General features: G+C 39.9%; 2 protein-coding genes across 2 annotated transcripts; one reads left to right on the top strand and one right to left on the bottom strand.

Annotated features, from left to right (window-relative positions):
• Positions 1 to 347: 347 nt before the first annotated feature.
• LOC125265833 lies at positions 348 to 7,111 on the bottom strand. The gene is made up of 6 exons (XM_048186353.1): positions 6,958 to 7,111; positions 5,960 to 6,250; positions 2,762 to 3,082; positions 2,074 to 2,226; positions 1,376 to 1,540; positions 348 to 1,192 (listed from the first exon to the last, which is right to left on the bottom strand). Exons 1-5 carry the CDS (start codon positions 7,001 to 7,003, stop codon positions 1,395 to 1,397), a joined length of 957 nt encoding a protein of 318 aa, XP_048042310.1. The 5' UTR covers positions 7,004 to 7,111; the 3' UTR covers positions 348 to 1,192; positions 1,376 to 1,394.
• An 8,608-nt stretch (positions 7,112 to 15,719) lies between these two features.
• On the top strand, positions 15,720 to 26,233 carry LOC125265874. The gene is made up of 4 exons (XM_048186427.1): positions 15,720 to 15,987; positions 21,487 to 21,807; positions 24,539 to 24,664; positions 26,009 to 26,233. The coding sequence occupies exons 1-4, from the start codon at positions 15,843 to 15,845 to the stop codon at positions 26,050 to 26,052; spliced, it is 636 nt and encodes a 211-aa protein (XP_048042384.1). The 5' UTR covers positions 15,720 to 15,842; the 3' UTR covers positions 26,053 to 26,233.
• The last annotated feature ends 55 nt before the right edge of the window (positions 26,234 to 26,288 follow it).

The raw sequence follows: 26,288 nt of genomic DNA, 5'->3' as shown, positions 1-26,288 counted from the left end.
GCAGAGAATCCGATTGAGGCGAGAGCTGTGATGTGGAGAGGGGGCGGGGCACAGCAGCTCATTTGCATTTAAAGGCACATGCACAAAAATAGCCAGTCAGAAATGGATTTTTACAACATGGATTTATAAATGATCTGTGAGGTATTTTGAGCTGAAACTTCACAGACACATTGTGAGGACACCAGAGACTGATATTACATCTTGTGAAAATGAACATAATAGATGCTCTTTAAATCTGTCCACTAGAAGACATTAATAATCAAACAGAAAGATCATAGTCATAGATCAATACGTTTATGAACATTTTATTCAAACGACTTATAGAGGAAATAATGCATACAAGTGAATAATTCAAAGGTTCTTTAATACTGAACAAATGTGCAAAAAAAAAAAAAAAAAAAAAATGGTAGAAGTGCAGTAAGGCTGAGTTCATCGGTCAAGTGCTTCAGAGTGAATATAAAGGCACTTTACATTTAGATTCATCCATTCTCCAAACGGCTTGTCCTCTGTAGTGTTGTAGGGACGCTGGAGTCTGTCCCAAAGGCAGAGAAACAGTCCATCACAAGACTCTCACACACAGAAAAACACATTCACATTTAAACTCAATGTAGGAACTCCAGTTGAACAATCCTGAATGTCTTTGGACTGATGCATCTGTTGCAAACTCCACATAAAACGTCCTCCAGACTCATGAACCGAGGACCTTGTCAGGACATTTGTTTGAATAACATATTTAAGCATAATTATTTCATATAGACCTTTTCCTGAACGTGGAAGTCACGCCTGACTTGTAACTGGAAGGATGCTTTATATTTCCAGTCTTTGGTGTTTCTAGTCAAATTAGTGTATTTTCTGAGCTGATAATGTAACGTTAAACCTATTAAAACAGTTTAAAGGCACATGGCTCCATAGCGCCATCACTTTACAGTGTCGCAATGACTGTCTTTTGTCACTGACGTCAACTCACTGAATGTGGCACTTGATGGTCATGAACTCTCTTATATACAGTTTGATAAATTAAAACTTGTCATTTACTCACTCTCATGTCATTCCAAACCTGTATGAAACGACACGTGCACTTCATAGTGCACTTATGGACAAGCCTTAACGTACTGAACTCTTGCTCTATCCGGATCTTCTTCACTCAACAGCGGAATCTCTAAAGTCTCATTTGCATTTTTTCCTCTGGAACCTGAAAGGAAAATACAGAAACAATCATAGAAATTAGAGAAGATGTGGAGGTCAGTTATAGTCTAGAAGAATTGATGCTGTTCTTAAAAATCAAGGAGGCCATACAAAATATCAGCATATAGAAAGAGAACAGTGTTAGTTTGAGCTTCATTAGACATCTATATGAGTTATAAGTTGTCTGTACCTTCGCTGCAGGGTTTGATCTATAGTTTATAATCTCCAGAGTCTGTGGTTTTCAGAGATCCAGTCTGATGATCCAGCTTCAGTTTCTCCTCATCTGTCTGTTTTTCAGTATCAGTCTTTAGAGCGACAGATTCTCCCTCTTTGGTGGATTCAGTCTTCTCTTCTTCTGTCACAGAGACATAGAAACAGAGACTATAAGAGATTATAAGTGAGTTTGAAGATGAACATCAACACAGAAGAACTGTGTGAATCTTCACATTTACGTAATCTTTTCATCATGTGAATTACATTTTCTAAATAAAAAGTTTGTTTATATACATTTAACATCAGTTCTGACAGACATAAATTGCAAATTCCACAGAAATATTAACATGAAAAGAACCTGAATTGGCACACGAAAGAAGTGTTTAAAACTTTAAAACTCTAGTGTTTTGGGGGGGGGGGGGGATTAATTTGAAAACAGTTTTTGTGTTGTGGACCGTAAAAATGGAGGTATTTGATGATGTATGTTTTGTCACGTGACACGTGTACCCATAGATATTTAAGGCTGTAGCAGCATGTTGTATCTGGTATTTAAGAGGTTCAGTTGCTGTTCAGACGTCAGAATGAGAAGAAAATCTGTAGTAATTTTGACCATGATCCACTTCAGCACAATAAAGCTCATTATTTTTCTTATGCTGTATCAGCTGTAATACTCACCGTTTTGCCTTTCTCGTTTAGAGATCTTACAGCGATAGCATAAGACAGCAGAAACTGCAGCAACAACAGCAAACACTGGCAGCAGAACGACAAAAACTGTTTGCGTTACAGCATCTGGAGGCAGATCTAGATCTGGATGTGGATGAAATGGTTCTGTAATGATAAAGACAGACAGTCATTAGTTTTCACAGACATCTGATTAACAATCATTACTTTAAAATACTTAAAGTGGCAATGAATATCTATCATAAAGTCTATCTTATTTCATATAACAGCACAGGAACGTTTATCATAAACCTGTCTATGTTCAGTTTCATTTCCTTATTCTACAGAACGACTGATCCTGCTTTGACTTGTTTTGGAGTTATAACTACTGGTGGCATGAAACTAAAAATATCTGCTCATAATGTGTGTGAAATCAAATGTAAGTCAATCACTGTTCATTTTTATAGTACTGTGGTATAAAATCAAAATGGGTTGTTCTGAATATCAGTCATGTGATCACCTGCGGCCCAATCACAGTTGTGATTATATACAGAACAACAGCATGACTGTGATATTGAGAAACTACAACACTGTAAGACTGATGAACACATTATAACTGTATTTGCTGCACTGAAAACTGTTTAATTCAGTTTAAAAACACATGTAAAACTATTTATTCTGAAAAGTAAAACAGTGTCCTCACCACAGATAACAATATTGAATACTGTATATGGGTTCCAATAGTAGTGATCGATCTCTATTTCATAAACTCCAGAGTCTGTGATTCTCATGTTCTTGATGATCAGAGATCCAGTCTGATTATTCATCTTCAGTCTGTCTCTGAATCTCTCAGTGTCATTGAAGGGATATGAGATCTCATTACTATGAATTTCAGCAATGACTGAGCCTGAATCTCCAAACCTCCACTTTATACGATTAAATTTCTCTCTTAAACGAGTTTCTAGAGTGACAGAATCTCCCTCCATCACTGACACTGTCTTCACTTCATCTTCATCAAACACTCCTGAGGAACAAACACAAACATCAATCAGAGATTAAACTCATAAACACTGCTGCTGATGTCACTGTACAGATGTTACTCTGATCATAATCTCGTCTGAGAAACTCATATACAGAACAGTCAAAGTAATATGAGATCTGATTATGATCTTATGTTAGTCAAGTCAAATCACCTTCATTTTTATAGGGATTTATACAATATAAATGATTTAAAGCAGCTTTACTGTGATGAATTCTGAGGAGTGACAGAAAGTCTTTATAATCAAGCTCTCAATGTGTTTTTCCTCTTTGGAAAGTCATCAAACTTTCATAGAAAATCCAGGTTTTGTTCTTTTGTAACAACTGTGAGCAAATAGGAACACAGTAAATACTGAACAAAATTATAGACGCAACACTTTTGTTTTTGCCCCCATTTTTCATGAGCTGAACGTAAAGATCTAAGACTTTTTCTATGTACACAAAAGGCCTCTCAAATATTGTTCACAAATCTGTCTAAATCTGTGTTAGTGAGCACTTCTCCTTTGCCGAGATAATCCATCACCTCACAGGTGTGGCATATCAAGATGCTGATCAGACAGCATGATTATTGCACAGGTGTGCCTTAGGCTGGCCACAATAAAAGGCCACTCTAAAATGTGCAGTTTTATCACACAGCACAATGTCAAGTCAAGTCACCTTTATTTATGTAGAGTTTTTTACAATGTAGATTGTGTCAAAGCAGCTTTACAGTGATAACTGGTATATAATTTTGGCTCTTTAAAGAATAGTGTCAATGCAGGCAGATCAAAGCACTGTTGAATAAATGTCAAGAATACTGTTGAATATCGAATGTCAAGTCAAATGTCAAGTGTCCCCGACTAAGCAAGCCAAAGGCGACAGCGGCAAGGAACCCAAACTCCAACAGGTGACATCAGGTGGCAATCAGGTGGCAAACAGGTGACATCAGGTGGCAAATAGGTGTTAAAATGGAGAAAAAAAAACTTGGGAGAAACCAGGCTTAGTCGGGGGGCCAGTTCTCCTCTGGGGAACAGTGCTTTGTTACGATTCAGGTTGCTATCATAAGTCTGATAGGATCGGAACATTCAAAGTATTTATTCCATCTAGTTTAGGATTGTATTCATCATGCCGGTATGGACGGTTTGTTGAGGAACTGTGGCACTGGCTATCGTGTTGATGAGGCCTTCACAATGGATGATCTAGTCAAGTCAAGTCACCTTTATTTATATAGCGCTTTTTACAATGCAGATTGTGTCAAAGCAGCTTTACATTGATAACTGGTATATAATTTGGCTGCACAGCAGCTCTTCAAGAATAGTGTCAATGCAGGCAGATCAGAAGCACTGTTGAATAAATGTCAAGAATACTGTTGAATATCGAATGTCAAGTCAAATGTCAAGTGTCCCCGACTAAGCAAGCCAAAGGCAACAGCGGCAAGGAACCCAAACTCCAACAGGTGACATCAGGTGGCAAATAGGTGTTAAAATGGAGAAAAAAAAAACTCCAGGTGAGGATTGTATTCATCACGCCGGTATGGACGGTCTGTTGAGGAACTGTGGCACTGGCTGTTGTGTTGATGAGGCCTTCACAATGGATGATCTAGTTGACTCGATCTCTGCTGATACTTCAGGGCTGCGTTGTGGTCGTGTCAAGGCGCAGGTCTTCGATCTCACCTGGATACGGCCCGGATAGGGTTGACTATGGTAAACCTCGGGATAAACCACAGATGTCGCAAGTTTTGAGGGAGCGTGCAATTGGCATGCTGACCGCAGGAGTGTCCACCAGAACTGCTGTCCGTGAATTCATTTCTCTACCATAAGCCATCTCCAAAGGCGTTTCAGAGAATTTGGCAGTACATCCAACCGGCCTCACAACTGCAAACCACGTGTAACCACACCAGCCCAGGACCTCCACATCCAGCATCTTCACCTCCAAGATCGTCTGAGACCAGCCACCCGGACAGCTGCTGCAAAAATCGGTTTGCATAACCGAAGAATTTCTGTCAGAAACCATCTCAGGGAAGCTCATCTGCATGCTCGTCATCCTCATCAGGGTCTCGACCTGACTGCAGTTCGTCATCGTAACTGACTTGAGTGGGAAAATGCTCACATTCGATGGCCGTCTGGCACTTTGGAGAGGTGTTCTGGTATGGGCAGGTGTATGTTATGGACAACGAACACAGGTGCATTTTATTGATGGCATTTTGAATGCACAGACGAGATCCTGAGGCCCGTTGTTGTGCCGTTCATCCACGACCATCACCTCATGTTGCAGGATGATAATGCACCGCCCCATGTTGCAAGGATCTGTACACAATTCCTGGAAGCTGAAAACATCCCAGTTCTTGCATGGCCAGCATACTCACCGGACATGTCACCCATTGAGCATGTTTGGGATGCTCTGGATCGGCGTATAAGACAGCGTGTTCTAGTTCCTGCCAATATCCAGCAACTTCACACAGCCATTGAAGAGGAGTGGACCAACATCTCACAGGCCACGTTCAAGAACCTGATCAACTCTAGGTGAAGGAGATGTGTTGCACTGCGCGAGGCAAATGGTGGTCAAACCAAATACTGACTGGTTTTCTGACCACCCCAATACAGTAAAACTGCACATTTTAGAGTGGCCTTTTATTGTGGCCAGCCTAAGGCACACCTGTGCAATAATCATGCTTGTCTAATCAGCATCTTGATATGCCACACCTGTGAGGTGGATGGATAATCTCGGCAAAGGAGAAGTGCTCACTAACACAGATTTGTGTTAGTTAAAATGAGGAAAGGCTCCATTAAATAATGAATATTTTCTAGTTGCACATTGAATCTGGTTTAATTCCTAAAACAAATATGAAATTATTTACATTTCTCTAATAAAAAAGCATTCTCACCATGGACAGTAACAATGAATGTCCTAAATAAGAGCCCATAGTTGTGAAGATCCATAAATAGATGATAAAGTCCAGAGTCTGTGACTCTCATGTTGTTGATGGTCAGAGATCCAGTCTGATAATTCAGCTCCAGTCTGTCTCTGAATCTCTCATCATTAGTAATGAGTGAGTCTGAATCTCCAAACTTCCAATTTATTAGATTAATCTGCCCTCTTAAACCAGTGTTTAGAGTGACAGAATCTCCCTTCTGCACTGACACTATCTTCACATCATCTCCATCAGCTCCAAACACTGCAGAACAAACACAAACATCAATCAGAGATTAAACTCACATCAAGAATCAAGACAAAAGAGCTAACAGACAAACACATTATAGATATTTTGACAGAGAAACATGGTTCAGTGTTTTTATTTTGTTTTCTAAAACATACTTATTTTAGGATCATATTTCCATGTGTGAATATGATATTTCTCCAGTTGTTGTTGACTCTTGCTGATATAGTCACTAAACTGACATGCTCTATACCAGTGGTTCCCAACCACATTCCTGGAGTACCCCCAACACTGCACATTTTGCATGTCTCTTGATCAAGCACACCTGAATCAAGTCATCAATTCATTAGCAGAGACTCCAAGACCAGAAATGGGTGTGTCAGACAAAGGAGACATGGAAAATGTGCAGTGTTGGGGTACTCCAGGAATGTGGTTGGGAACCATGCTCTATACAGCAGTTACAGAATGAGTGAACAAGTGAACAACTGCTCCGACTGTCTGTCAGATTTTAAAATGCTGCTTTGAATGAAGGTGTTTGTACTGAATGTGCTGTTACATGTGCTTAAAATGTGCCTTTAAAAAACTTTAAGTAAACAAAACAGCAATTGCAAAAGGGGAGAACTTGAACAATTTCATCTGGATGAATGTTTTTATTTGCTAATGAACTACAGCTAATGCTAAGTGCTCAAAGTGAAAGTGAAAGTCAACAGAAATCACACACTTACCACAGATTATTAATAAAAACACAGAGATTTCTGAATAGTTCTTCATATTGTTGTAGATTCCAACTAAATCTGAAAGACTGTGGAGAAAAACAGAAATTTAGCTGCTTCTTCTCCTTTTTCTTCTTCCTCCTCCTCTTCTTCTTCACACTGGATCTGAAACTTTAGTAAAGCATTACTGCCATCTGCTGTTTGCATCGACTCTTTCACTCTCAGACTCAGAGTCAGTCAAGGTAAAGATAAAGATTAAAATAAGATAAGATAAAATAAATAAATACATTAATTAATTTAAAACTCTTTCCATACTAAAAAAAATTACAAAAACAAATTTTAATAAACTAAACATTAATCATGGCTTACAACAAACACTTTCTAACAAAATATAACACAATACAGAAACATAAATGCTATTTGAAAATATTTAATTGAAATAACAGGTCTTTTTGTGCATATAATTAACATTACAGGACAAATATCACAGAGAACGTTGTTCATCAGGGGATATCAATATTGGGAAATAATACAGGAAATAATATTGTAAAAATATAAAATTACTGCTTTACAATATTAAGCCGAGACATTATTTAACACAGAACACATAAGAAAATATTATCAGATTATTCTCATAATGTGTGAGAAATCAAATGTAAGTCAATCACTGTTCATTTTTATAGTACTGTGGTATAAAATCAAAATGGGTTGTTCTGAATATCAGTCATGTGATCACCTGCGGCCCAATCACAGTTGTGATTATATACAGAACAACAGCATGACTGTGATATTGAGAAACTACAACACTGTAAGACTGATGAACACATTATAACTGTATTTGCTGCACTTTAAAACTCTGTTTAATTCAATTTATAAAACAAAAACATATTCAATCAAATACAATCGCCTGAAATAAGGTCTGTGGTAAACAAAGCCTCTAAATACTTTCACGTTTTGATCTATGACATAAAACACACCAGTTATAACCTACTTGTCATTTTTTAAACTTTTACTGTGTCTTAAATTCAGCGGTTGCTAACAAATTGCTAAAAGGGACTAACGTTACTTCCTTTGGCGGGGACTTTAGACGTCATCATGACAAACAGGACATTTGGACAGCATTTCTCATGAAAAAGTGGATAAGTATTCATACACAGCGCAGATCATAATCAGTGAGCATGTTTTTAAATAGAGTTGTTTTCTAAATAAAGTTTGAGGAAGCTTGGTGGTGACCAAGTGGCGACCATGGTGTGCTGTAGTCCGTTTATAGCCTACTGTTAGCTTTTTATATCTGACCACTTTATTTAGGCTTCAAAATCTATAAATGTTGTGTTAACTTGTAAAGATTATCTTGATAGACAAAACGTGTAAGTGTCATAACCCTTTGTTAAACACAGAGCTTATTTTCTGCAATTTTCCAAAAGTCTATGGGAAAAATGCATAGGCTTTCAGTCGAGGGAACCCGTGCGCTGCTAACTTCCGGGTTGGCCTACAAAAACGCGTCATCCCTGGGGCACTCTATTCAGGAGCTGCGCACTTCGGAGCGATGAAAGGGGTGTGGCTTTAGAGTGGAGGGTTGCCAGGTCTGCGCAACAAAACCATCCCAAAAGTAGCGCAATCAAAGCACAAGTGTGAAAGTATCCCAATCCCAGATGTGCAACAATGAGCTGAGCGTCGTTAGGCTGTGTGACAGACAGAGACAGTTGATGTTTGTGTGCATTAAAGTTTTATGACTTTCTATTGGGTTTTGACCTGCTTCATGACGGGACACTGGACCAAAATAATTATGGTTAAACTATAATATTAGTTTTATATCATTAGCAAGTTAACCTTGTTTGTTTTTTATGTTAAATGAATGAATAAAGCGATGGTTTCTCTAAATAAGACACTTATTCCTCGTCTGGTATTCTTTGAAGCTGCACTGAAACTGTAATTTGGACCTTCAACTGTTTGGGCTCCATTGAAGTCCACTATATGGAGAAAAATCCTGGAATGTTTTCCTCAAATACCTTAATTTCTTTTCGAACTGAAAAGAGAAGGACATGGGGGTGAGTGAATTATCAAGAAATTTTAATTTCAAAGTGAATTAATCCTTTAACCCTCTTGGGCATGGAGTTCACCAGAGCTTCACAGGTTTCCACTGGAGTCCTCTTCCACTCCTCCATGACGGCACCACGGAGCTGGTGGATGTTAGAGACCTTGCGCTCCTCCACCTTCAGATACAAAAATGTGAGGGGTGTGCTCACTTCTGTGAGATACTGTAGATATAAACTCGCAATTTATATCTCACAATTCTGACTTTATAAGACACAATTATGGCTTTATATCAGGCTGATTTTGTAACTCACAATTGTGAATTTAGGGTGGAGTGGGGTAAAAGGTTTTCCCCAAAAAAACCACTAGATAAAGTCAAGATAAGTCAAGTCAAGATTTCAAAGCTTGATGTTTTTAGAACATACAGTTATATATGATATGAGAATACGGACTGTAAATAGGGAGTATGTGTTATTTAAGGAAAAGATCATTATATTTTCAGTATGACATTTTTTTCTATTCAAACCTAGTATGTGGGGCATGACTTCCTCTATCATAATTACTGTAGTTAATCTGTTCTGAGCATCAAATTCTTGGTAGAATAAATTGTTTTATATTTTTTAGCTAGTTAGCATTAGCTAACAAAATTTTTTCAAATAGGATATTTATAGTTATAATTTTGTTATTCATAATTATTGATTATATTCTTTTTTTTTAAATTTTAAGATAACACTTCCTGTACTCTGATTTTACTGTAATTTGCTTTTTCAGACTTGGCACAAATTAATTTTTTGATAAAAATATAATAACATGACACCTCTGGACATTTTTCATACTTGGTTAATAGTTTATACTAGGGTTGCAAAATTCCGGGAATTTTCAAAGCTGGAAACTTTCCATGGGAATTGACGGGAATATATTGGAATTAACGGGAATATATGGGAATTAACGGGAATTAATGGGAATAAACGGAATTTACAAAGTTACAGGTTAGCCTATAATAGGGTACTTAAATGTAGTTGAAAAGAACATCTTACAGAATAATTTTGGTTAAAAAAAACCATATTTAATGCAATTTTAGTTAAATTTTTTCCCTGCACATTCCTCAATCACATTCACACAGCACACAACTTACTGCAGGGCTATTGAGGCCACACCCCCTGCATGCACTGTGCATTTCCCAGTCCATAACATGCACATTTGATCAAAAATACAGAAAAAACAGTAATATTGTGAAACATAACTACAATTTAAAATAATGTTTTTTCTATTTTGATATACATAAAAATATAATTTATTTCTGTGATGCAAAGCTGAATTTTCAGCATCATTACTCCAGTCTTCAGTGTCACATGATTCTTCAGAAATCATCCTAACATGCTGATTTGATACTTCGTTATCAATGTTGGAAAAAGTTGTGCTGCTTAATATTATTTTATAACCTGTGATACTTTTTTTAGGATTCTTTGATGAATAAAAAAAAAATGTAAAGAACAGCATTTATTTAAAATAGAAATCTTTTGTAACAATATACACTACTGTTCAAAATTTGGGGGTCAGTAATTTTTTTAAAAAATTTTTTAAAGAAATTAATACTTTTATTCAGAAAGGATGTGTGAAATTGATAAAAAGTGATATTAAACTGATATTGTTAGAAAAGATTTCTATTTTGAATAAATTCTATTCTTTTTATTAATCAGTGAATCCTGAAAATAGTATTACAGATTCCAAAAAACATTCAGCAGCACAACTGTTTCCAACAATGATAATAACTGAGTATCAAATCAGCATATTAGAATGATTTCTGAAGGATCATGTGACACTGAAATAAATAACACATAACAATTGCTGAATATAAATATATATTTATTTTACATATTTACTAAATTAGAATTAATTGAATGTGAAAAATATATAACAGTTTTTTAATGTTATGACCAAACAAAATGTTTATATTTGTTTTTATATGATACTTATTGTAAATATTATACATTTATATAAATTTCCCAAAATTTCCAGTTAATTCCCATAAATTCCTGTTAAGTTTCCAAATTGGAATATTTTCAAAATTCCCCAGGTTAAGTTCCCGCTGCTTAGGAAAGTTCGAGATACTAAAAATATAATATAACGATGCATTCCATTCATAGAAAACAGTTATAAAGAAAACGCTTAGCATGACTTCATACATTATAAACAGTGATATTAAAAGAATAAATTCAGAATAAAGTTCAATTTTGTGAATTACGTTTATATTTTGGGCTCTTCTAATTGCCACAAAATATGCATAATATTCTTATTAATTAATTATTCAGGGGTGGGCAATACAGAAAAAATATCATATTATGATTTTTTTTCAGGAATATCACAATTCATGATTTGATCACAAATCTTTTTCATGTTGGTTTTACTATTTTGCCACTAACTGAGCAATACAGTCAAACTAATTTCCCTAAATTAAAAATGTAGCCTTGCAAGGTAACAAAATATAAAAGAATGACAGACTTTTAGCCTAAAGTGGATGAAGATAAAAATACTAATTTCTAAGTTTCTTGTTAAAGCTACAGTACTTAAGAAATTGAAAAAAAAAAGAAAAGAAAAGGAAATTCTGTCATTATTTACTCAGCATAGAAGTTGTTTCAAAGCTGAATGAATTTCTTTCTTCTGTTGAACATATAGGGTTTTTTGAAGAATTTGGGTAACCAAACAGTTGCTGGTCCCTAGTGAGTTCCATAGGAAAGAAAATACTATGGATGTCAGTGGGTACCAGCAAATGTTTGGTTACCCACATTTTTCAAAATATATTCTTTTGTCTTCAGCACAAGACAGAAATTAATACAGGTTTGGAAAAACTTCAGAGTGAGTAAATAAAGACAGAACTATAATGATTGAACTATAACTTTAAGGCTCGTGCACACATCTAATATGACGCACTTCTGATTTTCTCTCAACTGTTTACTTTCACTTTACACATAAGGAATTGTGTAAACCTTGTATTGACAGTATTACAGAATAGGATGTGAATGATAACTTTGTCCACTAAATGCAGTGTTTAACAGGCTTTTAGAGTGTGCACGCTTTGGGTGTACCCGCTCAGAAAAGCATGTGTCAGACCAGCACGAGGATAAAATGTTTAAGAATAGAAATATAGAAATTGATGTCATAAGCTGATCGGTCTGCGCAGCGCCGATGCATCTCGAACAAGCCGTATAACTCTACTGCTCTGTTAAGAAATGAGAGTGTTGAACTTCCTTCTTCCTTCTTTAATCCAGAATGGCAGCACAGCTGAAAGGTTTGTTTGAGCTGCGCCCTCTACTGTACAGGTGTAAATATGCATTTCCTTCAGCCTGAGGCTTATTCATTTAACTTTTGGTGTGAATTTGAGCCTTAATATTTGCCAAAAATACGAATGTTTTGTTGTTATTAAAAAACAAGCAAGCAAGCCCAGCCCAGGTGAGAAAAAGTAACACAAAAACAACGTAACACATTTTTTCATAAAAAGTAACTAACGAAATTAGTTACTTTTTTTTAGGAAGCAGGCTAACGCGATATTGTAATGCATTATTTTAAAAGTAATTTTCCCCATCACTGCACAGCTGTTGGAGAGAGATGCACGCAAATAGATAAATAAATAAACATTTCAATTTAATATAAGAAACTGATGAGATATTGATTTTAGTTGGTCTAAATTAAGCTTATACACAGTTCCCAGTGTGTGTTTGTATGTGCAGCATCTTTTTTAACAGTCTATGGCAGCATCACAGTAGCTGGGGTCCGACATTAGTTACGTCACTGCGTCAAAATGATGTCTGGTGCTAGGTGGGGTTTGTGGAAGCAGTAGGTTATTCCTTCAAGAAGATATTGCAGCGGCACGCGACTGTTTTGCTCGTCTCAAGGAATTTACCTGGTCTTCCTTAAGCGTCATTCTTACAGTTGGTTTGGATGCGGTTCAGAAACACAACGGAGATTCAGTGAAGCACGATAAATTATTTCCATATAGACCTTTAATTCTTTTTAATTCAGAGCTCTACACAGCTCTACAACAACGTGCAGAACATGTTATTCTTCTTTTTGTTATTATTGTTCGTGGACGGTAAGTGATGGATTTCTCTGTATCTTTAGTTTCGGTTTCATTTTAGACATGATCAGTTTTGAGGGAAACGACGCCGGCGAAACAGACCCAGACGAGTCTAATAATGAATAATGTGTGCGTATTAAATGGTGAATCGCATTAAATTCACGCGCTTAAACCCAGCACGATCTCTTATCCATTTAAAAATTGTTGCAGCTCATATTATTTCTGGAATTTGTTTAACCTATTTTACTACACCCTATAAATTGTTTAATTTGGACGCCATTCCTGACGACAGGAAAAAATATGAAGGTATATTTGATGCAAAACATCTGAGCACCTGTAAAGTGGAATTTGCAGTTGTACAGAATACCCACGTGTATCATCAGCAAATTTGAAGTCACCGAGAAAAATATTTTAAGAGTTGCATAATTGTAGATTTTTTTTCTCCCACAACACAACAGTTACACCTTCTTAAATTCTTTATTGCAGGTGCACAAATCCTGTTCTACAAAACACAAATTAAAAAACTCGTATATGCTCGCATTTATGCTTTGACGCAGTGAATATGGCAGCAGTGAACTGACGCAGCAAGAGAGAGATCAGAACAGTGCCCGCCGCTGCCTCTACAGATGCACAGCTCACATTTGCTCCACATTTTGGTGCAAAAGGGAGAGCACGCAAAACTTGTCATTTGGAAGCGTTTGACTCGTCGCAGCAGATTCAAGCAGTTGTAATTAAGTACTTGTGTTTATGCTGGAAGAATATCCAAGAAAAAAAAACATTTGTGAGAAAAAATTCTACAAGTGTGCAACTCTCATTTGATGAATTCACATACTGATTTGCGGATGATGCGGGTGTGTGGATGCGTTTTGCACCATATTCATTGCGAGAATTGTAGGAAAAATGTGAGCGTACGAGTTTTTTAATTTGTGTTTTGTAGAACAGGATTTGTGCACCTGCAGTGAAGAATTTAAGAAGGTGTAAAACCCCAGGTATACTTCGGCCGTTCGCATTCGTGCACCGAAAATTACGTCATGATATGGCCGCATGCAGGCCAAATTTCGAAACCGCGCGGACAGTCCGCGTGCAACAGCGCATGCGCAATCAGTATAGAAGAGTCCACTAGGTGGCAATACTGAGTATTGAGCACAGTGTTCAGCCGTCAAAGAAGAGCGTGAAAAGACCGGTTTAAAAACAACACACTTGAAAAAAGAGAAAAACACGACAATGGACAGCGAACTTGACCAGCGTTTGTGCAAAGAGATTAGAAAGTAACCACATTTGTACAATTCATGTTTGAAAGAGTACAAAGACGTGTTTAGGGTGGCAAATTCATGGAGGGGAATAAGTAAAAATGGGAAAAGATGCACTTCTTTTCTTCTCCAATCATGCCCAGTGAATGTCACGTTGATGACACGACTCTGGTAGAGCATAGAAAAAAGCTGTACTGCGCATGTGACGAACGCGGTCATCCGCGCGCATCCGTGGTGTAGTATACTTTGAAAGACGTGTGGCTATTCTCTACAACTACAAATTAGAGCCCGACCGATATGGATTTTTGGGGGCCGATGCCGATGCCGATATTAACTCAAAAAGAGCCGATTTATAAGCCGATATTTTGATTTTGAAAATAAACTGGATATTAGACCCATTTCCTATAAACTACACTTACACAACATTCAATAGCAAAATATCTGCCTGTTCTATGTATGTGGGCTGTATACCATTTTCCAGAAGGGATTATGTTAAAAAAAAGCCTTAGATTACAGTCTCAATGACTAAACAATTGCACATCAAAAGTATATATTTTTTAATGATCAAAAAACAGTCTGGTTTTAAACATTTAACAGTTTTACTTACTTCCAGTTGAAGCTGGTTTTAACAGTCTGTGTGTGTACTGTAAATAAATTATAATACTAAAGTTAAAGTAAAAGAGCTATACCAAACAAATTCAATATTCCACAAAACCATGTCAATGAATTGAAAATAAAATTAAAATAAGTTAAATGGGAAACACTGCAGATATATTTAGAATAAGTTAAACGCTAACGTTATAGTTTGACCTCTTATTAACGTTCGCGCTCTTCCACTGATAAACATGGTATTAGCTTTGTGGGTAATCTAATATAGCAATGCATTAGCGGCTGTAAGTGATGTTACAGAATATTTATAAGTGATAATGATAGGACCGTTAGCTAGAACTACCACACTGTTTTTATATACAGTGTATGAACTAAATCTACAATCATTTCACATGACGAACGACAGACTCACCGTCAAAAGAGTACAACAATACTTTCTTCTGTAGTGGATTTCTGGCGCTGTTGTCAACTGGGGAGTTGCAGAGCTCCCTCTGGTGGGCAAACTATGCAACACTCATAACATGAGTGAAGCATGAGACTCTGTTTCTCATGTTTCATCGGCCGTTATAAACGCCGATGCCGATTTAAATGCAATTAGCTCATATCGGCCGATAATATCGGCCGGCCGATATATCGGTCGGGCTCTACTACAAATTCCACTGTCACAGGTGCTCAGTTGTTTTGCACCAAATATACCTTCATAAAAAAGTAAAGCCTGAAATGTGTGTTTGTAAAGCTGATTGTCTCTGCTTTAGGTGTGTCTGGTGAAACCGAGTCCGTGATGGAGGGAGATTCCTGTCACTCTACACACTGATATTACTGAAATACAAAACGATGATACGATACTGTGGCTGTTTGGACCTAAAGATTCTGTCGTATCTCAAATAACGAGAAAGGCAGATTTTACTTCACTTTTTGTCACCGATGATATGGCATTCAGAGGCAGATTACATTTGGACCAAAAGACTGGATCTCTGACCATCAGAAACACCAGAATCAGACACTCGGGACAATATAAACTCACCGTCTCGAGACAACAGACTACCACAAAGATATTTATTGTTACTGTCTTTGGTGAGTATCTGAAGTTTCATCCTTGTTTTTTTTAAAAAGTAAATTGGGCAACAGAAGTTGTCTTCTGAGGCGAAGAGGTCGATCTCTGCCCTCCTGAAGACATCCCAAATTTTCTGAACCACGAGGGGGTGGAGTGACCATTCCTCAGAGGGAAGGTTGCTCTGGGACAACATGTCCTTTGTTCAGCAAGCCCTGAACATGTGCTGCTCTGAGTGAGAGCAGGTTGTGTTGGGCCCACTCTAGGATGGTTTTTCGCTAGAGTGAAAAGGGGCTTGGACGAGAGCCTGCCCTGGCGATTTATGAAGGACACCACTGTCATATTGTCTGATCTGATCAGGACATGGTGTCCCACCAGGAGAGGGAGGAAAGATTGCAGGGCTTGATATACCGCCATCATTTCCAGGCGTTTGATATGAAGCTCACTTTCTTGGCTCCTCCAAGAACCGAAGGCCAGGTGACTGTCACACAGAGCTCCCCAGCCCATCTTGGAAGCGTCTGTGAAAACTACTTTCCTCTTCCTACTTCCACATAGTTCCTACAGCCACGCCCGTTTGAACCAGCGGGGGTTCATCCAAGGAGCCAGGGTTGCAACGCACACCTGGTTAACCTTGAGTGAGCAGCGACCATGCCAGGCTTGGGGCGGAACCCGTAGTTTCAGCCAGAACTGCAGTGGGCATATACAGAGTAAACTAGTGTTAATTTCGTTAGACGAGACGAGACGAAATATGTTCGTCAACGACCTTTTTTTTCATGACTAAGACGAGACGATGACAAGACTGCACCACTGTCCAAAAACGCTGACTAAGACTAAATTAACATGCATTATTGTTGACGAAAAAAGACGAGACGAAAATGTTTTGTATAAAATAAAAACTAAGATAAAATCTCTCTTCATTTTCGTCTACAATCGTCTCTGCTTTTTCATCAGCGGTTACGCCTTTAAAATATTCAGAACGAGTTCGCGGCTTCGCGCTGTTGCTCAAGTTAAGCCTCGTTGAAGCCTTGTTTACACTGCATGCGTGTGCGGCTCCGGCAAGGTGTTGTTCCGTCCTCTGCGCGATGTCAACTCAAACAAAGAAATTTCAAGTTTTTCAACTTCGAATCTCTTGTCGTCAGTTTCTAGTGATGTAAAATATGAGCGGGAGTTTACAGAGGGTGATTATTTTGACTTTGTTTTGTATTTGAGCTTTGCGTCTTGGAGGCGAGGTGCCTATCTTTAGCGAAGCGGCGCGTCGAGCTGCTTCTGGGACGCTTCTCAAACGCACCGCGGCGTGGCTGGTGTAAACACAAGCATTGACTAGAGTGGCCGTGTATCAGCTCCGGTAGCCGCGTCGCAGCTGTAACGAGCCGCACACGCGTGCAGTGTAAACGAGGCTTTACAGGTCTCATACGCCTGTGGCTGCAACACGAAACTGCTGAACACACAACACCCAAAGCGAACACGAGTGACGAGCGACGACGACATGCTAGCTTTTGAATTGTGTTTTGGTTAAAATAAAATACTCTTCAGAACAGGTTAATCATTTGTGTGTCTCCTAAATCAAAAATTGAAAACCAGACACGTTTAACATTTGCATTCAACAAAAATCTTTCAACAAGTGTATTTTGTCAGGTAATTATGACATTTAACCAATGTTTGAGATATGTGAAACACTTTTTTTTACTGAAATGTTTATCAGTAATAATCTCAGTAATAATGTGTTATTTTTTTAAAAAAAGACTACAATTTTTTGACTAAAACTAGACTAAAATTAAAATTAAAAGACTTTTAGTCGACTAAGACTTGACTAAGATACCTTGAGTTTTCTTTTGACTAAAACTAGACTAAAATGACAAGACGTTTAGTCGACGAAAACTTGACTAACAAAAAAAGATATGTGAATGACTAAATATGACTAAAACTAACAAGGACATTTGGCACAAGACTAAGACTAAGACTAAATTAAAAATAGGTGACGAAATTAACACTAGAGTAAACCCAACTGCAGGGCTGGTGATGCTGAGCTCATGAGACTTAGCATTTTCTGAAATGCTCTGAGCAGCAGAGAGGTTCCGGGCGTAAAAGAGAGGTCGTTGATCGCTCTGACGAGACTAAAGCCCTGATGCAGGTCGAGCCGGGAATTAACCCCAGAACGAGATATGTTAGCTGGGAGATTTCAGTGGCTGAGGAGGAGGGACCTGAATACAGCAGCTCCGCCTCCGACTGGGCCAGAATGAGTCGTCATCTGTCTCAGAGGGGAGAGAGCTGCATTCATGCACTTCGTAAAAGTGCGGGGAGCCAGAAATAGCCCGAACGGAAGGACCATGTATTGATATGCCACCCCTTAGAAGGCGAATCTCAAGAATTGTCTGTGATGGGGGGCTATCTGGATCTGAAAGTAAGCATCTTTCAGATCCAGGGAAAAGAACCCTGCGTGGTCGGCAAGTGAAGCACTCAGAAATTTGGCATTTTACCACAAACGCCAATGAAATTGTTATTTTAGAAGATATATATTCCATGAGTCTCACCTGATAGTTACAGGGGAGATTGTCATGACATAATGCTGTTAGTGCTATTAAAGCAAGCATTTCGCCATAGGATTTCAGGTCAATCGACCGAAGTGACGACACCGAGTCATACAGCTCCATGGCATGGCAGCAAACGCAGTACTCTTTCCGTATCTCAGGGAACCAATGTTATGTTCGTAACCAAGTACGTCCCCTTTCGATACTTCACTCATACTGCGTATGAGGAACGAATAAAATCCCCGCCGTGCCATGGGAGGGAACCTATCTTGGGCACCAGAGGGGCTCAGAGGGTAAGTAGAACGGAGTCGAGAGCACCTTAGGGATGTAGCCATGCCTGGGTTTCAGGACAACCTTCGAGTCATTAGGCCCAAATTCAAGGCATGCAGGGCTCACAGAGAGGGCCTGCAGGTCACCTACATGCTTGATACTAAAGCCAATAGCAGAGCGGTTTTAAGCAACAGGGGCCGAAGGTCAGCTGACCGCAGCTGTTCAAAGGGAGGCCCTTTGAGCGCCCTGAGGACCTTGGAGAGGTTCTAGGTGGGTACTGTGAGAGGGTGGGGGGGATTTAGCCTCCTAGAACCTCTCAAGAAACGCACTGTTTTGTACCACCAAGTTGGCCAGCAATAGGGGCAAGAAACGCTGCTATGGCTGCCACGTACGCTTAGAGGCGTAAGATCTTTGTCCTTTCGTTTCGAGCTGTACACCAGTTGAAGAAGACTGACCGTTTTTGGGCATAGAGGCATCTAATAGATGGGGCTCTGGACCTGAGAAATGGTATTTAGCACATCCCCGGGGAGGTCTACAGGCTCCCATCGAGGGACCAAAGGTGCAGGGCCCAGACCTCTGGCCGGGGGTGCCAAATCATCCTGTTCGCCTGAGAGATGAGGTCCCGTCTCAGGGGGATTGGCCACGGGGCTTTTGTTGAAAGCCTGAACAGCTCTGAGGACAAATGTTGGTTCCTCCAGAGCAGGACCACCAGGAGAACTTTGTGTTTGTCCTGCCTGATTCGTCTGATGACCTGAGGGATCAGAGCGATCGGAGGGAAAGCATAGAGTAGGAGGCTGGGCCAGTCATGGGCTCTGTCATCATCATCTCTGTCCTTCGAGAAGAACATTGGGCAATGAGAGTTGTCTTCTGAGGTAAAGAGGTCAACCTCTGCCCTCTCGAAGATCTCCCAGATTCTGAGAACTTTGCTCCGAAATAGCATTTCTGCTCCCAGGTTCAGTTTGCTCAGTATGTGTGATGATTTTAGCGATCGCAGTTTGGATAGAGCCCATTCCAAGAGCTGCCTTGCCAGTGCTCAGAGGTTGTCTGGATGAAAGCCCACCCTGGTGATTTATGTAGGATACCACTGTCATGCTGTCCGGTCATCCCCTCAGGACCGGTAGAAAGGAGTGAAGGGCTTGACACACTGCTAGCATCTCCAGGCAGTTTATGTGTAGATGGCTTTCTTTGCTCGACCATGAGCCGAAGGCTGGTCTGCCCTTGCACAGAGCGCCCCAACCCAAGTTGGACGCATCTGTCGAGACCACCATCCTTATGGATACTGGCCCTAGGGGAACACCACAGCTGCAAGACAGAAGTCATGAGCTGCTGAATGGCCAGAGTGCACTCTGGTGAGACTGTTGCCCTCATTTGGGCTGAGTCGAAAACAGCTCCCAGGAACGAAATTTGTTGGCTAGGCAGCAGTGAGCTCTTGCCGAAATTGACCCTGAGTCTCAGGCACTCCAAGTGGCTGAGGAGCACGGATCTGTGGTATGCTAGCTCATCCTGAGACTGGGCCAGTATGAGCCAGCCATCGAGGAAGTTCAAAACGTAGATTCCCATCTGTTTCAGAGGGGAAAGAGCCGCATCCATATATTTCGTAAAAGTGAGAAGGGAAGGACTGTATACTGGTAAGCCACTCCCTCGAATGTGAATCTCAAGAATTGTCTGTGATGGGGGGATATCTGGATGTGAAAGTATGCGTCTTTCAGGTCCAGCAAAGAAGAACCAGTCCTCGGGACAAATCTGCATGAGGATCTGTTTCAGTGTTAACATCCTGAATTTCCGTTTCCTGAGGGTGCGGTTCAGGAGTCTGATGGGTCTGAGACCACCATCCTTTTTGGGGACAAGGAAATATTGGCTGTAAAAACCTGATTTGCTCTGGGAAGAAGGGACCACCTCTATGGCTCCCTTTGTGTGTCGTCCACTTTTACCAAAGTGAGAACCACTCTGCTGAAGCGTGGGGGTCTTCAGGCAAACTGCAGCAAGTAACCTCGATTTATTATCCCCAAAACCCAGCTTGACACTCCGGGGATGGCCTGCCAGGCCTTGGCCCATGTGGCAAAGGGTTGGATTAAGTCGGTTGACAGGCCGCTGAGTTGGGGCATGTGCACCATGGAGGGTGGAAGGGGAAGTTTGCTCTCTTTTTGAAAATGTATGTTTTTTATTTTGGCCCCATGAGAATGGCGATTGGTGTGGGCACAACAACTGTGGGCCCAGAGCGCACAACAAACATTTTGTCTCCTACACCCGGAAGTGAAAGGGGTGGCTAAGAAACTAAGAGAAACTAAGCGAGGCATTGCCCCATCCTCTTCCTTCCTGATGGATCAGGAAGACTTTGGAGGCATTGGGTCCAGCCTAATCCTAGGCCGGGGTCCCAGACATCTTGGGAAGTTTGGGCGTTTAGAGGAGTGAGATCACTGATGTTGCTCCTTAGGTGGCACTGTCTGGGTGGCAGAGGGCACTGGTTTGCTCTGCTGCTGAGTCAGCGCAGACTTGGGCCGACTCAGGGCAGTGGCTGAGCTGGAGTGCTTGGGCAAGAAGTGTCACATAGCCTGGGAAAGAGCTGAGAAGAAAGCGATCCACGAGCATAGAGAGGTGTGTTCTCACAATTAAATGATAATTAATGTAAATGTACACTTTCACAGGTAGTATGAGGGTTTATACAGAGTAAATGATCCATAAGTTTCACCTCTTTCTGAGAAATTGTTTTGGCTTGTTTTCCAGGTATGGTTGGTGAGACGGATGAAGTGAAGGCAGAGTCGGTGATGGAGGGAAAGTCTGTCACTCTATGGAATCATGTTGAAGTACAAAGAGACAATCTGATAGTCTGGAGGTTTGGAGATAAAGGCATCCTCCTGGCTAAATTTGATGTGGAAACTAATGAAACCTCATTAAACAATGATGACGAGAGATTCAGAGACAGACTGCAGTTGAATCCAAATGGATCTTTGACTATTATTGACACCAAAACTGTACACACTGGACTTTATGAGCTACAGATCAGAGGCCGTGAGAGCGCACAGCGATTCCTTCTTTCTGTCACTGGTGGGTAACTCTAAGTCTGTAAGGTGCAAGTCTTTCAATGTAATGACATGTAGCATGATTAGATGAGATATCTGGACTAATCAGATCAAGGATGACATCAGAACCTGTGTTGGGTTATTCTAAAAAAAAAGTAATTAAAGGATTAGTTCACTTTAAATGAAAATTACCCCAAGCTTTACTCACCCTCAAGCAATCCCAGGTGTTTATGATTTTATTCTTTCTGATGAACACAATCAGAGAAATATAAATAAATATCCTGACACATCCAGGCTTTATAATGACAGAGAACAAGGGTCACAAGTATGAGCTGAAGAAAGTGCCTCCATCCACGTCCATCCATCATAAACATGCTCCACATGGCTCCGTGGGGTTAATAATGGAATATTAAAAATACTTTCTTGAATATGGAAGGTGGTCTGGGTGAAGCTAGATATATTACTTCTTAACTTGTTAAATATGGATATTTTTCTTTCTTTATTCAGAAGGCCTTTATTGAAACCCCTAGAGCCATGTGGAGTATGTTTATGATGGATGGATGGTGGTGTGGAAGGTGGGGGAGCCAGAGAGGAGCCAGGAGCAGGAGGAGCCAGGTGGTGGTCCAGAGACCAGCCAAGATGAGGCCCCAGGGTGGAGTCGAAGGTGGGAGGAGACTTGATGGAGGACGATACCCTGAGGATTGCCAATGAAGATGCAGCCAAAGATGGAGACCCAGATGAAGCCAATGAGCCCATGCGTAGCTGATTTTCTAGGAGACCGAGTGTAGGCAGAAGTTCAGAGGGCAGAGGTTGAGCCGGTGGGACAGAGAACAGAGGCGGAGCTGACCAAAGCGAAGCTGGAAAGACGAGGGAGCCTGGAGAAGCTGTAAGGATTCCGATGGAATGCTCTGCATTTAACCAATCCAAGTGCACACACACAGCAGTGAACACACAGCCATTGATGTGGCACCTGGGGAGCAGTTGGGGGTACGGTGCCTTGCTCAAGGGTCTCACCTCAGTCATGGTATTGAGGGTGGACATCCCCTCACCGACTGCCGGACTTGAGACTCGAACCCATGACCTTTGGGTTACAAGTCTGACTCTCTATCCATTAGGCCACGACTGCCCAGGGGATCCTCTGTGAAGGATGGAGATGATGGCCTTAAGATACTAGGAAGTTCTACATGGCATTTAGGAGATGTTGAGGAGCTAAAGGACATCAGTGGAGATGGGGCTGAGGAACTGGCTGACTGAGGTGGTGGGAGAGGGAAGCTGGGAGGGAATTCTGGAGATATTTGGGACGTTGGAGAATCAGAAGATGCTGGAGATAATGGGGGACTAGGAAAAACCTCTCCACAAAAATCAATAAGGTCATCATCAAAAATGTCCTTTAAGTCCTATCCTCTCCCAGCCCTTGAGCTCCACGAGCACTCCCTCATCGATGAATGATGTTGCCGGCTTACGCACCTGGTCAGACCCTTGCGATGGAGTGGGCTCCGGGGCAATATTACCATCCGATCTTGTGCTCGGTCCTGGCTCATCCATCATGGCAGGCATGCCTCCTCGGTCTGCGGTGGGATCATGAAAGATCTCTGTCAGTTCATTCGGCGGTGGTGGTTGACTGGTCTGTAGTGGCGCTGGAGTGAGTTCATCCTCGGCAGAGCAGATGGTGAATGATAACATGTTGCTCACCAGTACCCACTCGATGAACTCAATGAAAGACCCACACCAGGTAGATGAGCCTTTGTGCGTTCATTCAAGCTGGCCAGGGAGAATGTGCACAAGGAACGATCAGGGAAAGTCTGTAAGGCTCACTAGATAGAGAAACACACAGGTGTGGCCCTTGAGGCGTTTACTGCTCCTACAGTGGTTCAACCTTAATGTTAACTTTTTTGCACCAAAAAATAACATTAAGGTTGAACCACTGTAGTCACATGAACTACAAATATGTTTTAAATATGTCTTTAGTAGCTTTTTGGGCATTTGTAAGTGTTAATTACCTTGCTGTCAATGGAGTGCAAACAAACCCTTTAATTACTCAGTGGTACATTACACCCAGCACTGGTGGTAAAGAAAACTTGATGATATTTTGACGTTTTAAGGCTGGTTTATACTTCTGTGTCAAGTGTACGCCATAGCTATGGCGTAGGCTGTTTGTACCACGCATAGCCTACGACGTAGCTTGATGTGCACCTCTGTAACAACGCGCTATTCCAAGCGTTGTGATTGGTCTGCTAGAACCCCTCCCTCAGGTAAAAAAATACTGGCGTGGAGCACACAGAGAAGAGTGAGCATTTTCAACTTCCATATTCCATATTTGTAAGCTTCTCTGACAACGTACATGAGAAGCTGCTTCTACTTCGGCTTTTGTTTTGATATCCAACATGACCGTGGACACTGCCTACTAGTGGTCTGCATGCATGTCGACGGGGACAACGACACAGAAGTATAAGTGAAAACAGACACATGGCCTACGGCACAAAGGCTCCGGCATAGGTCCGATGCAGAAGTATAAATCAGCCTTTATTCTCCTGTGTAAACTGCACACAATCACACCCCGTACTGTTTCATCTGGTTACTTATTAGAAACATACATTTTCAAAAATAAACATACCTTTCTGGCATGGGTGTGTGTAATTAGCAATACAATCTGTTCTAACATGAAACATGTCAGAAAATCATTTTGTAACTTATTGTGGGAATTAAAAATTACAAATTATCCTGACACATTCACTCTAATGACTGTTTCTCTTCAGCTGTTTCAGGTCTGTCTCCAGGTGTCGTAGCAGGGATTGTTGTTGCTGTTTTTGTGGTGGTTATAGTTCTGGCTGCTGTTGTGATTTACTATCACCGCAGGATCTTTAAACTAAAGAAAAAAATGGGTAAGAATTACAGCTGATACAGCAACAGGAAAACAATGAGCTTTATTTATGCCACAGTAAATCACTAAAGGGTTAGTTCACCCAAAAATGTTATTAATTACTGTCATTAATTACTCTCCCTCATGTCGTTCCACACCCAAAAGACCTTCATTGATCTTCAGAACATAAATTATGATATTTTTGATAAAAATCCGAGAGGTTTATGACTCGTCCATATAATCAACACTTTCAAGGTCCAGAAAGGTACTAAAGACATCGTTAAAACAGTCACAAAGCAAAACAAAAATAACAACTTGATTCAACAAATTGGCCAGCTTTGGCCAATACTGACTGTCGATGTAGAACCTGGAGGCGCTGAACGTAAACAGTGTATGAGAATAACAGTAGAGAGACGAATTTGTTGAATCAAACGTTATTCTTGTTTTGTTTTTGGCACAAAAAGTATTCTCATCTCTTCATAACATTAATGTTGAACCACTGCAGTCACATGACGTTTTAATTATGTTTTTAACTGCAAAAAAGTGTTCTTACTTAGAGTTTTTGTCTTGTTTCTGTCAAAATATCTTAAAGTTCTTAAATCAAGAAGCATTTTCTTGACAAGTAAAAATTATTTTCTTGTTTTCAGGAAAAATAAGTCACAATTAAGTAAGTTTTTCCTTAAAACAAGCAAAATAATCTGCCAATGGGGTAAGCAAAATAATCTTATTTCAAACCAAGAATAAGGTATATAATCTTGTTTTCAGTTTGGACTAAGATTATTTTTCTTACCCCATTGGCAGATTATTTTGCTTGTTTTAAGGAAAAAATGCTTAATTTTGATTTATTTTTCCTGAAAACAAGAAAATAATTTGTTCTTGTCAAGAAAATGCTTCTTGATTTAAGAACTTTAAGATATTTTGACTAAAAACAAGACAAAAATTCTAATTAAGAACAGCATTTTTTGCAGTTAGTACCTTTCTGGACCTTGAAAGTGTTGATTATATTGCTGTCTATGGACGAGTCATAAACCTCTCAGATTTCATCAAAAATATCTTAATTTGTGTTCTGAAAATGAACAAAGGTCTTACAGGTGTGGAACGACATGAGAGAGAGTGATTAATGACAGAGTTTTCATTTTTGGGTGAATTAACCCTTTAACACATCACATATTCTTGATTTTATTGCATTTTACAAAACGTCCCAACTTTTTTTGGAATTGGGGTTGTATTATTTCTGAAAGGTTTATACAGTTTCTGTATAAATGTATGTTTGCCACCCATGTCAGTTACATAATGCAGTCCACCTGCATACTCGCTTCATCTCATTTTTATGTGTGTTTCTATGTGCTGTTGTGACGGGGTGAAGTGAAGAACATGACAGAGGGACTGTCTACCCGCTGCTCTTACTAAAATAGAGAAAGATGATACGATACAGTGGTATTATGAAGCTGATAACAGTTGCATTGCTGAATTCAATGCAGAGGACAGGAACTGATGAGAGATTCAGAGGCAAACTGAACTTGGATGTTCAGACTGGAGATCTCAGTATTATGAGAAAAGGCAATACTAAAGGCTAGTATAGTTTACACATTAACTCACTTTGAGTAGTTCACATCTTTAACTGTAAAAACTATACAATTTAAATA

Source organism: Megalobrama amblycephala, linkage group LG1 (genome assembly GCF_018812025.1).
Source record: "Megalobrama amblycephala isolate DHTTF-2021 linkage group LG1, ASM1881202v1, whole genome shotgun sequence".
Taxonomy (NCBI): domain Eukaryota; kingdom Metazoa; phylum Chordata; class Actinopteri; order Cypriniformes; family Xenocyprididae; genus Megalobrama; species Megalobrama amblycephala.
Note: the sequence above shows the minus strand (reverse complement) of the source record. Positions and strands in the feature narration are given on the sequence as shown.

Excerpts from the sequence above, each read along its gene's own strand:
- LOC125265833 (XM_048186353.1), bottom strand. The coding sequence starts at position 7,003 with ATGAAGAACTATTCAGAAATCTCTGTGTTTTTATTAATAATCTGTG. Across the intron at positions 2,227-2,761 it reads ATTCAATATTGTTATCTGTG|AACCATTTCATCCACATCCA; the intron begins GTGAGGACACTG and ends TTATCATTACAG. Across the intron at positions 1,541-2,073 it reads TAAACGAGAAAGGCAAAACG|AAGAAGAGAAGACTGAATCC; the intron begins GTGAGTATTACA and ends TCTCTGTGACAG.
- LOC125265874 (XM_048186427.1), top strand. The coding sequence starts at position 15,843 with ATGGCATTCAGAGGCAGATTACATTTGGACCAAAAGACTGGATCTCTG. Across the intron at positions 15,988-21,486 it reads ATTTATTGTTACTGTCTTTG|GTATGGTTGGTGAGACGGAT; the intron begins GTGAGTATCTGA and ends CTTGTTTTCCAG. Across the intron at positions 24,665-26,008 it reads TAAACTAAAGAAAAAAATGG|TGAAGAACATGACAGAGGGA; the intron begins GTAAGAATTACA and ends GACGGGGTGAAG.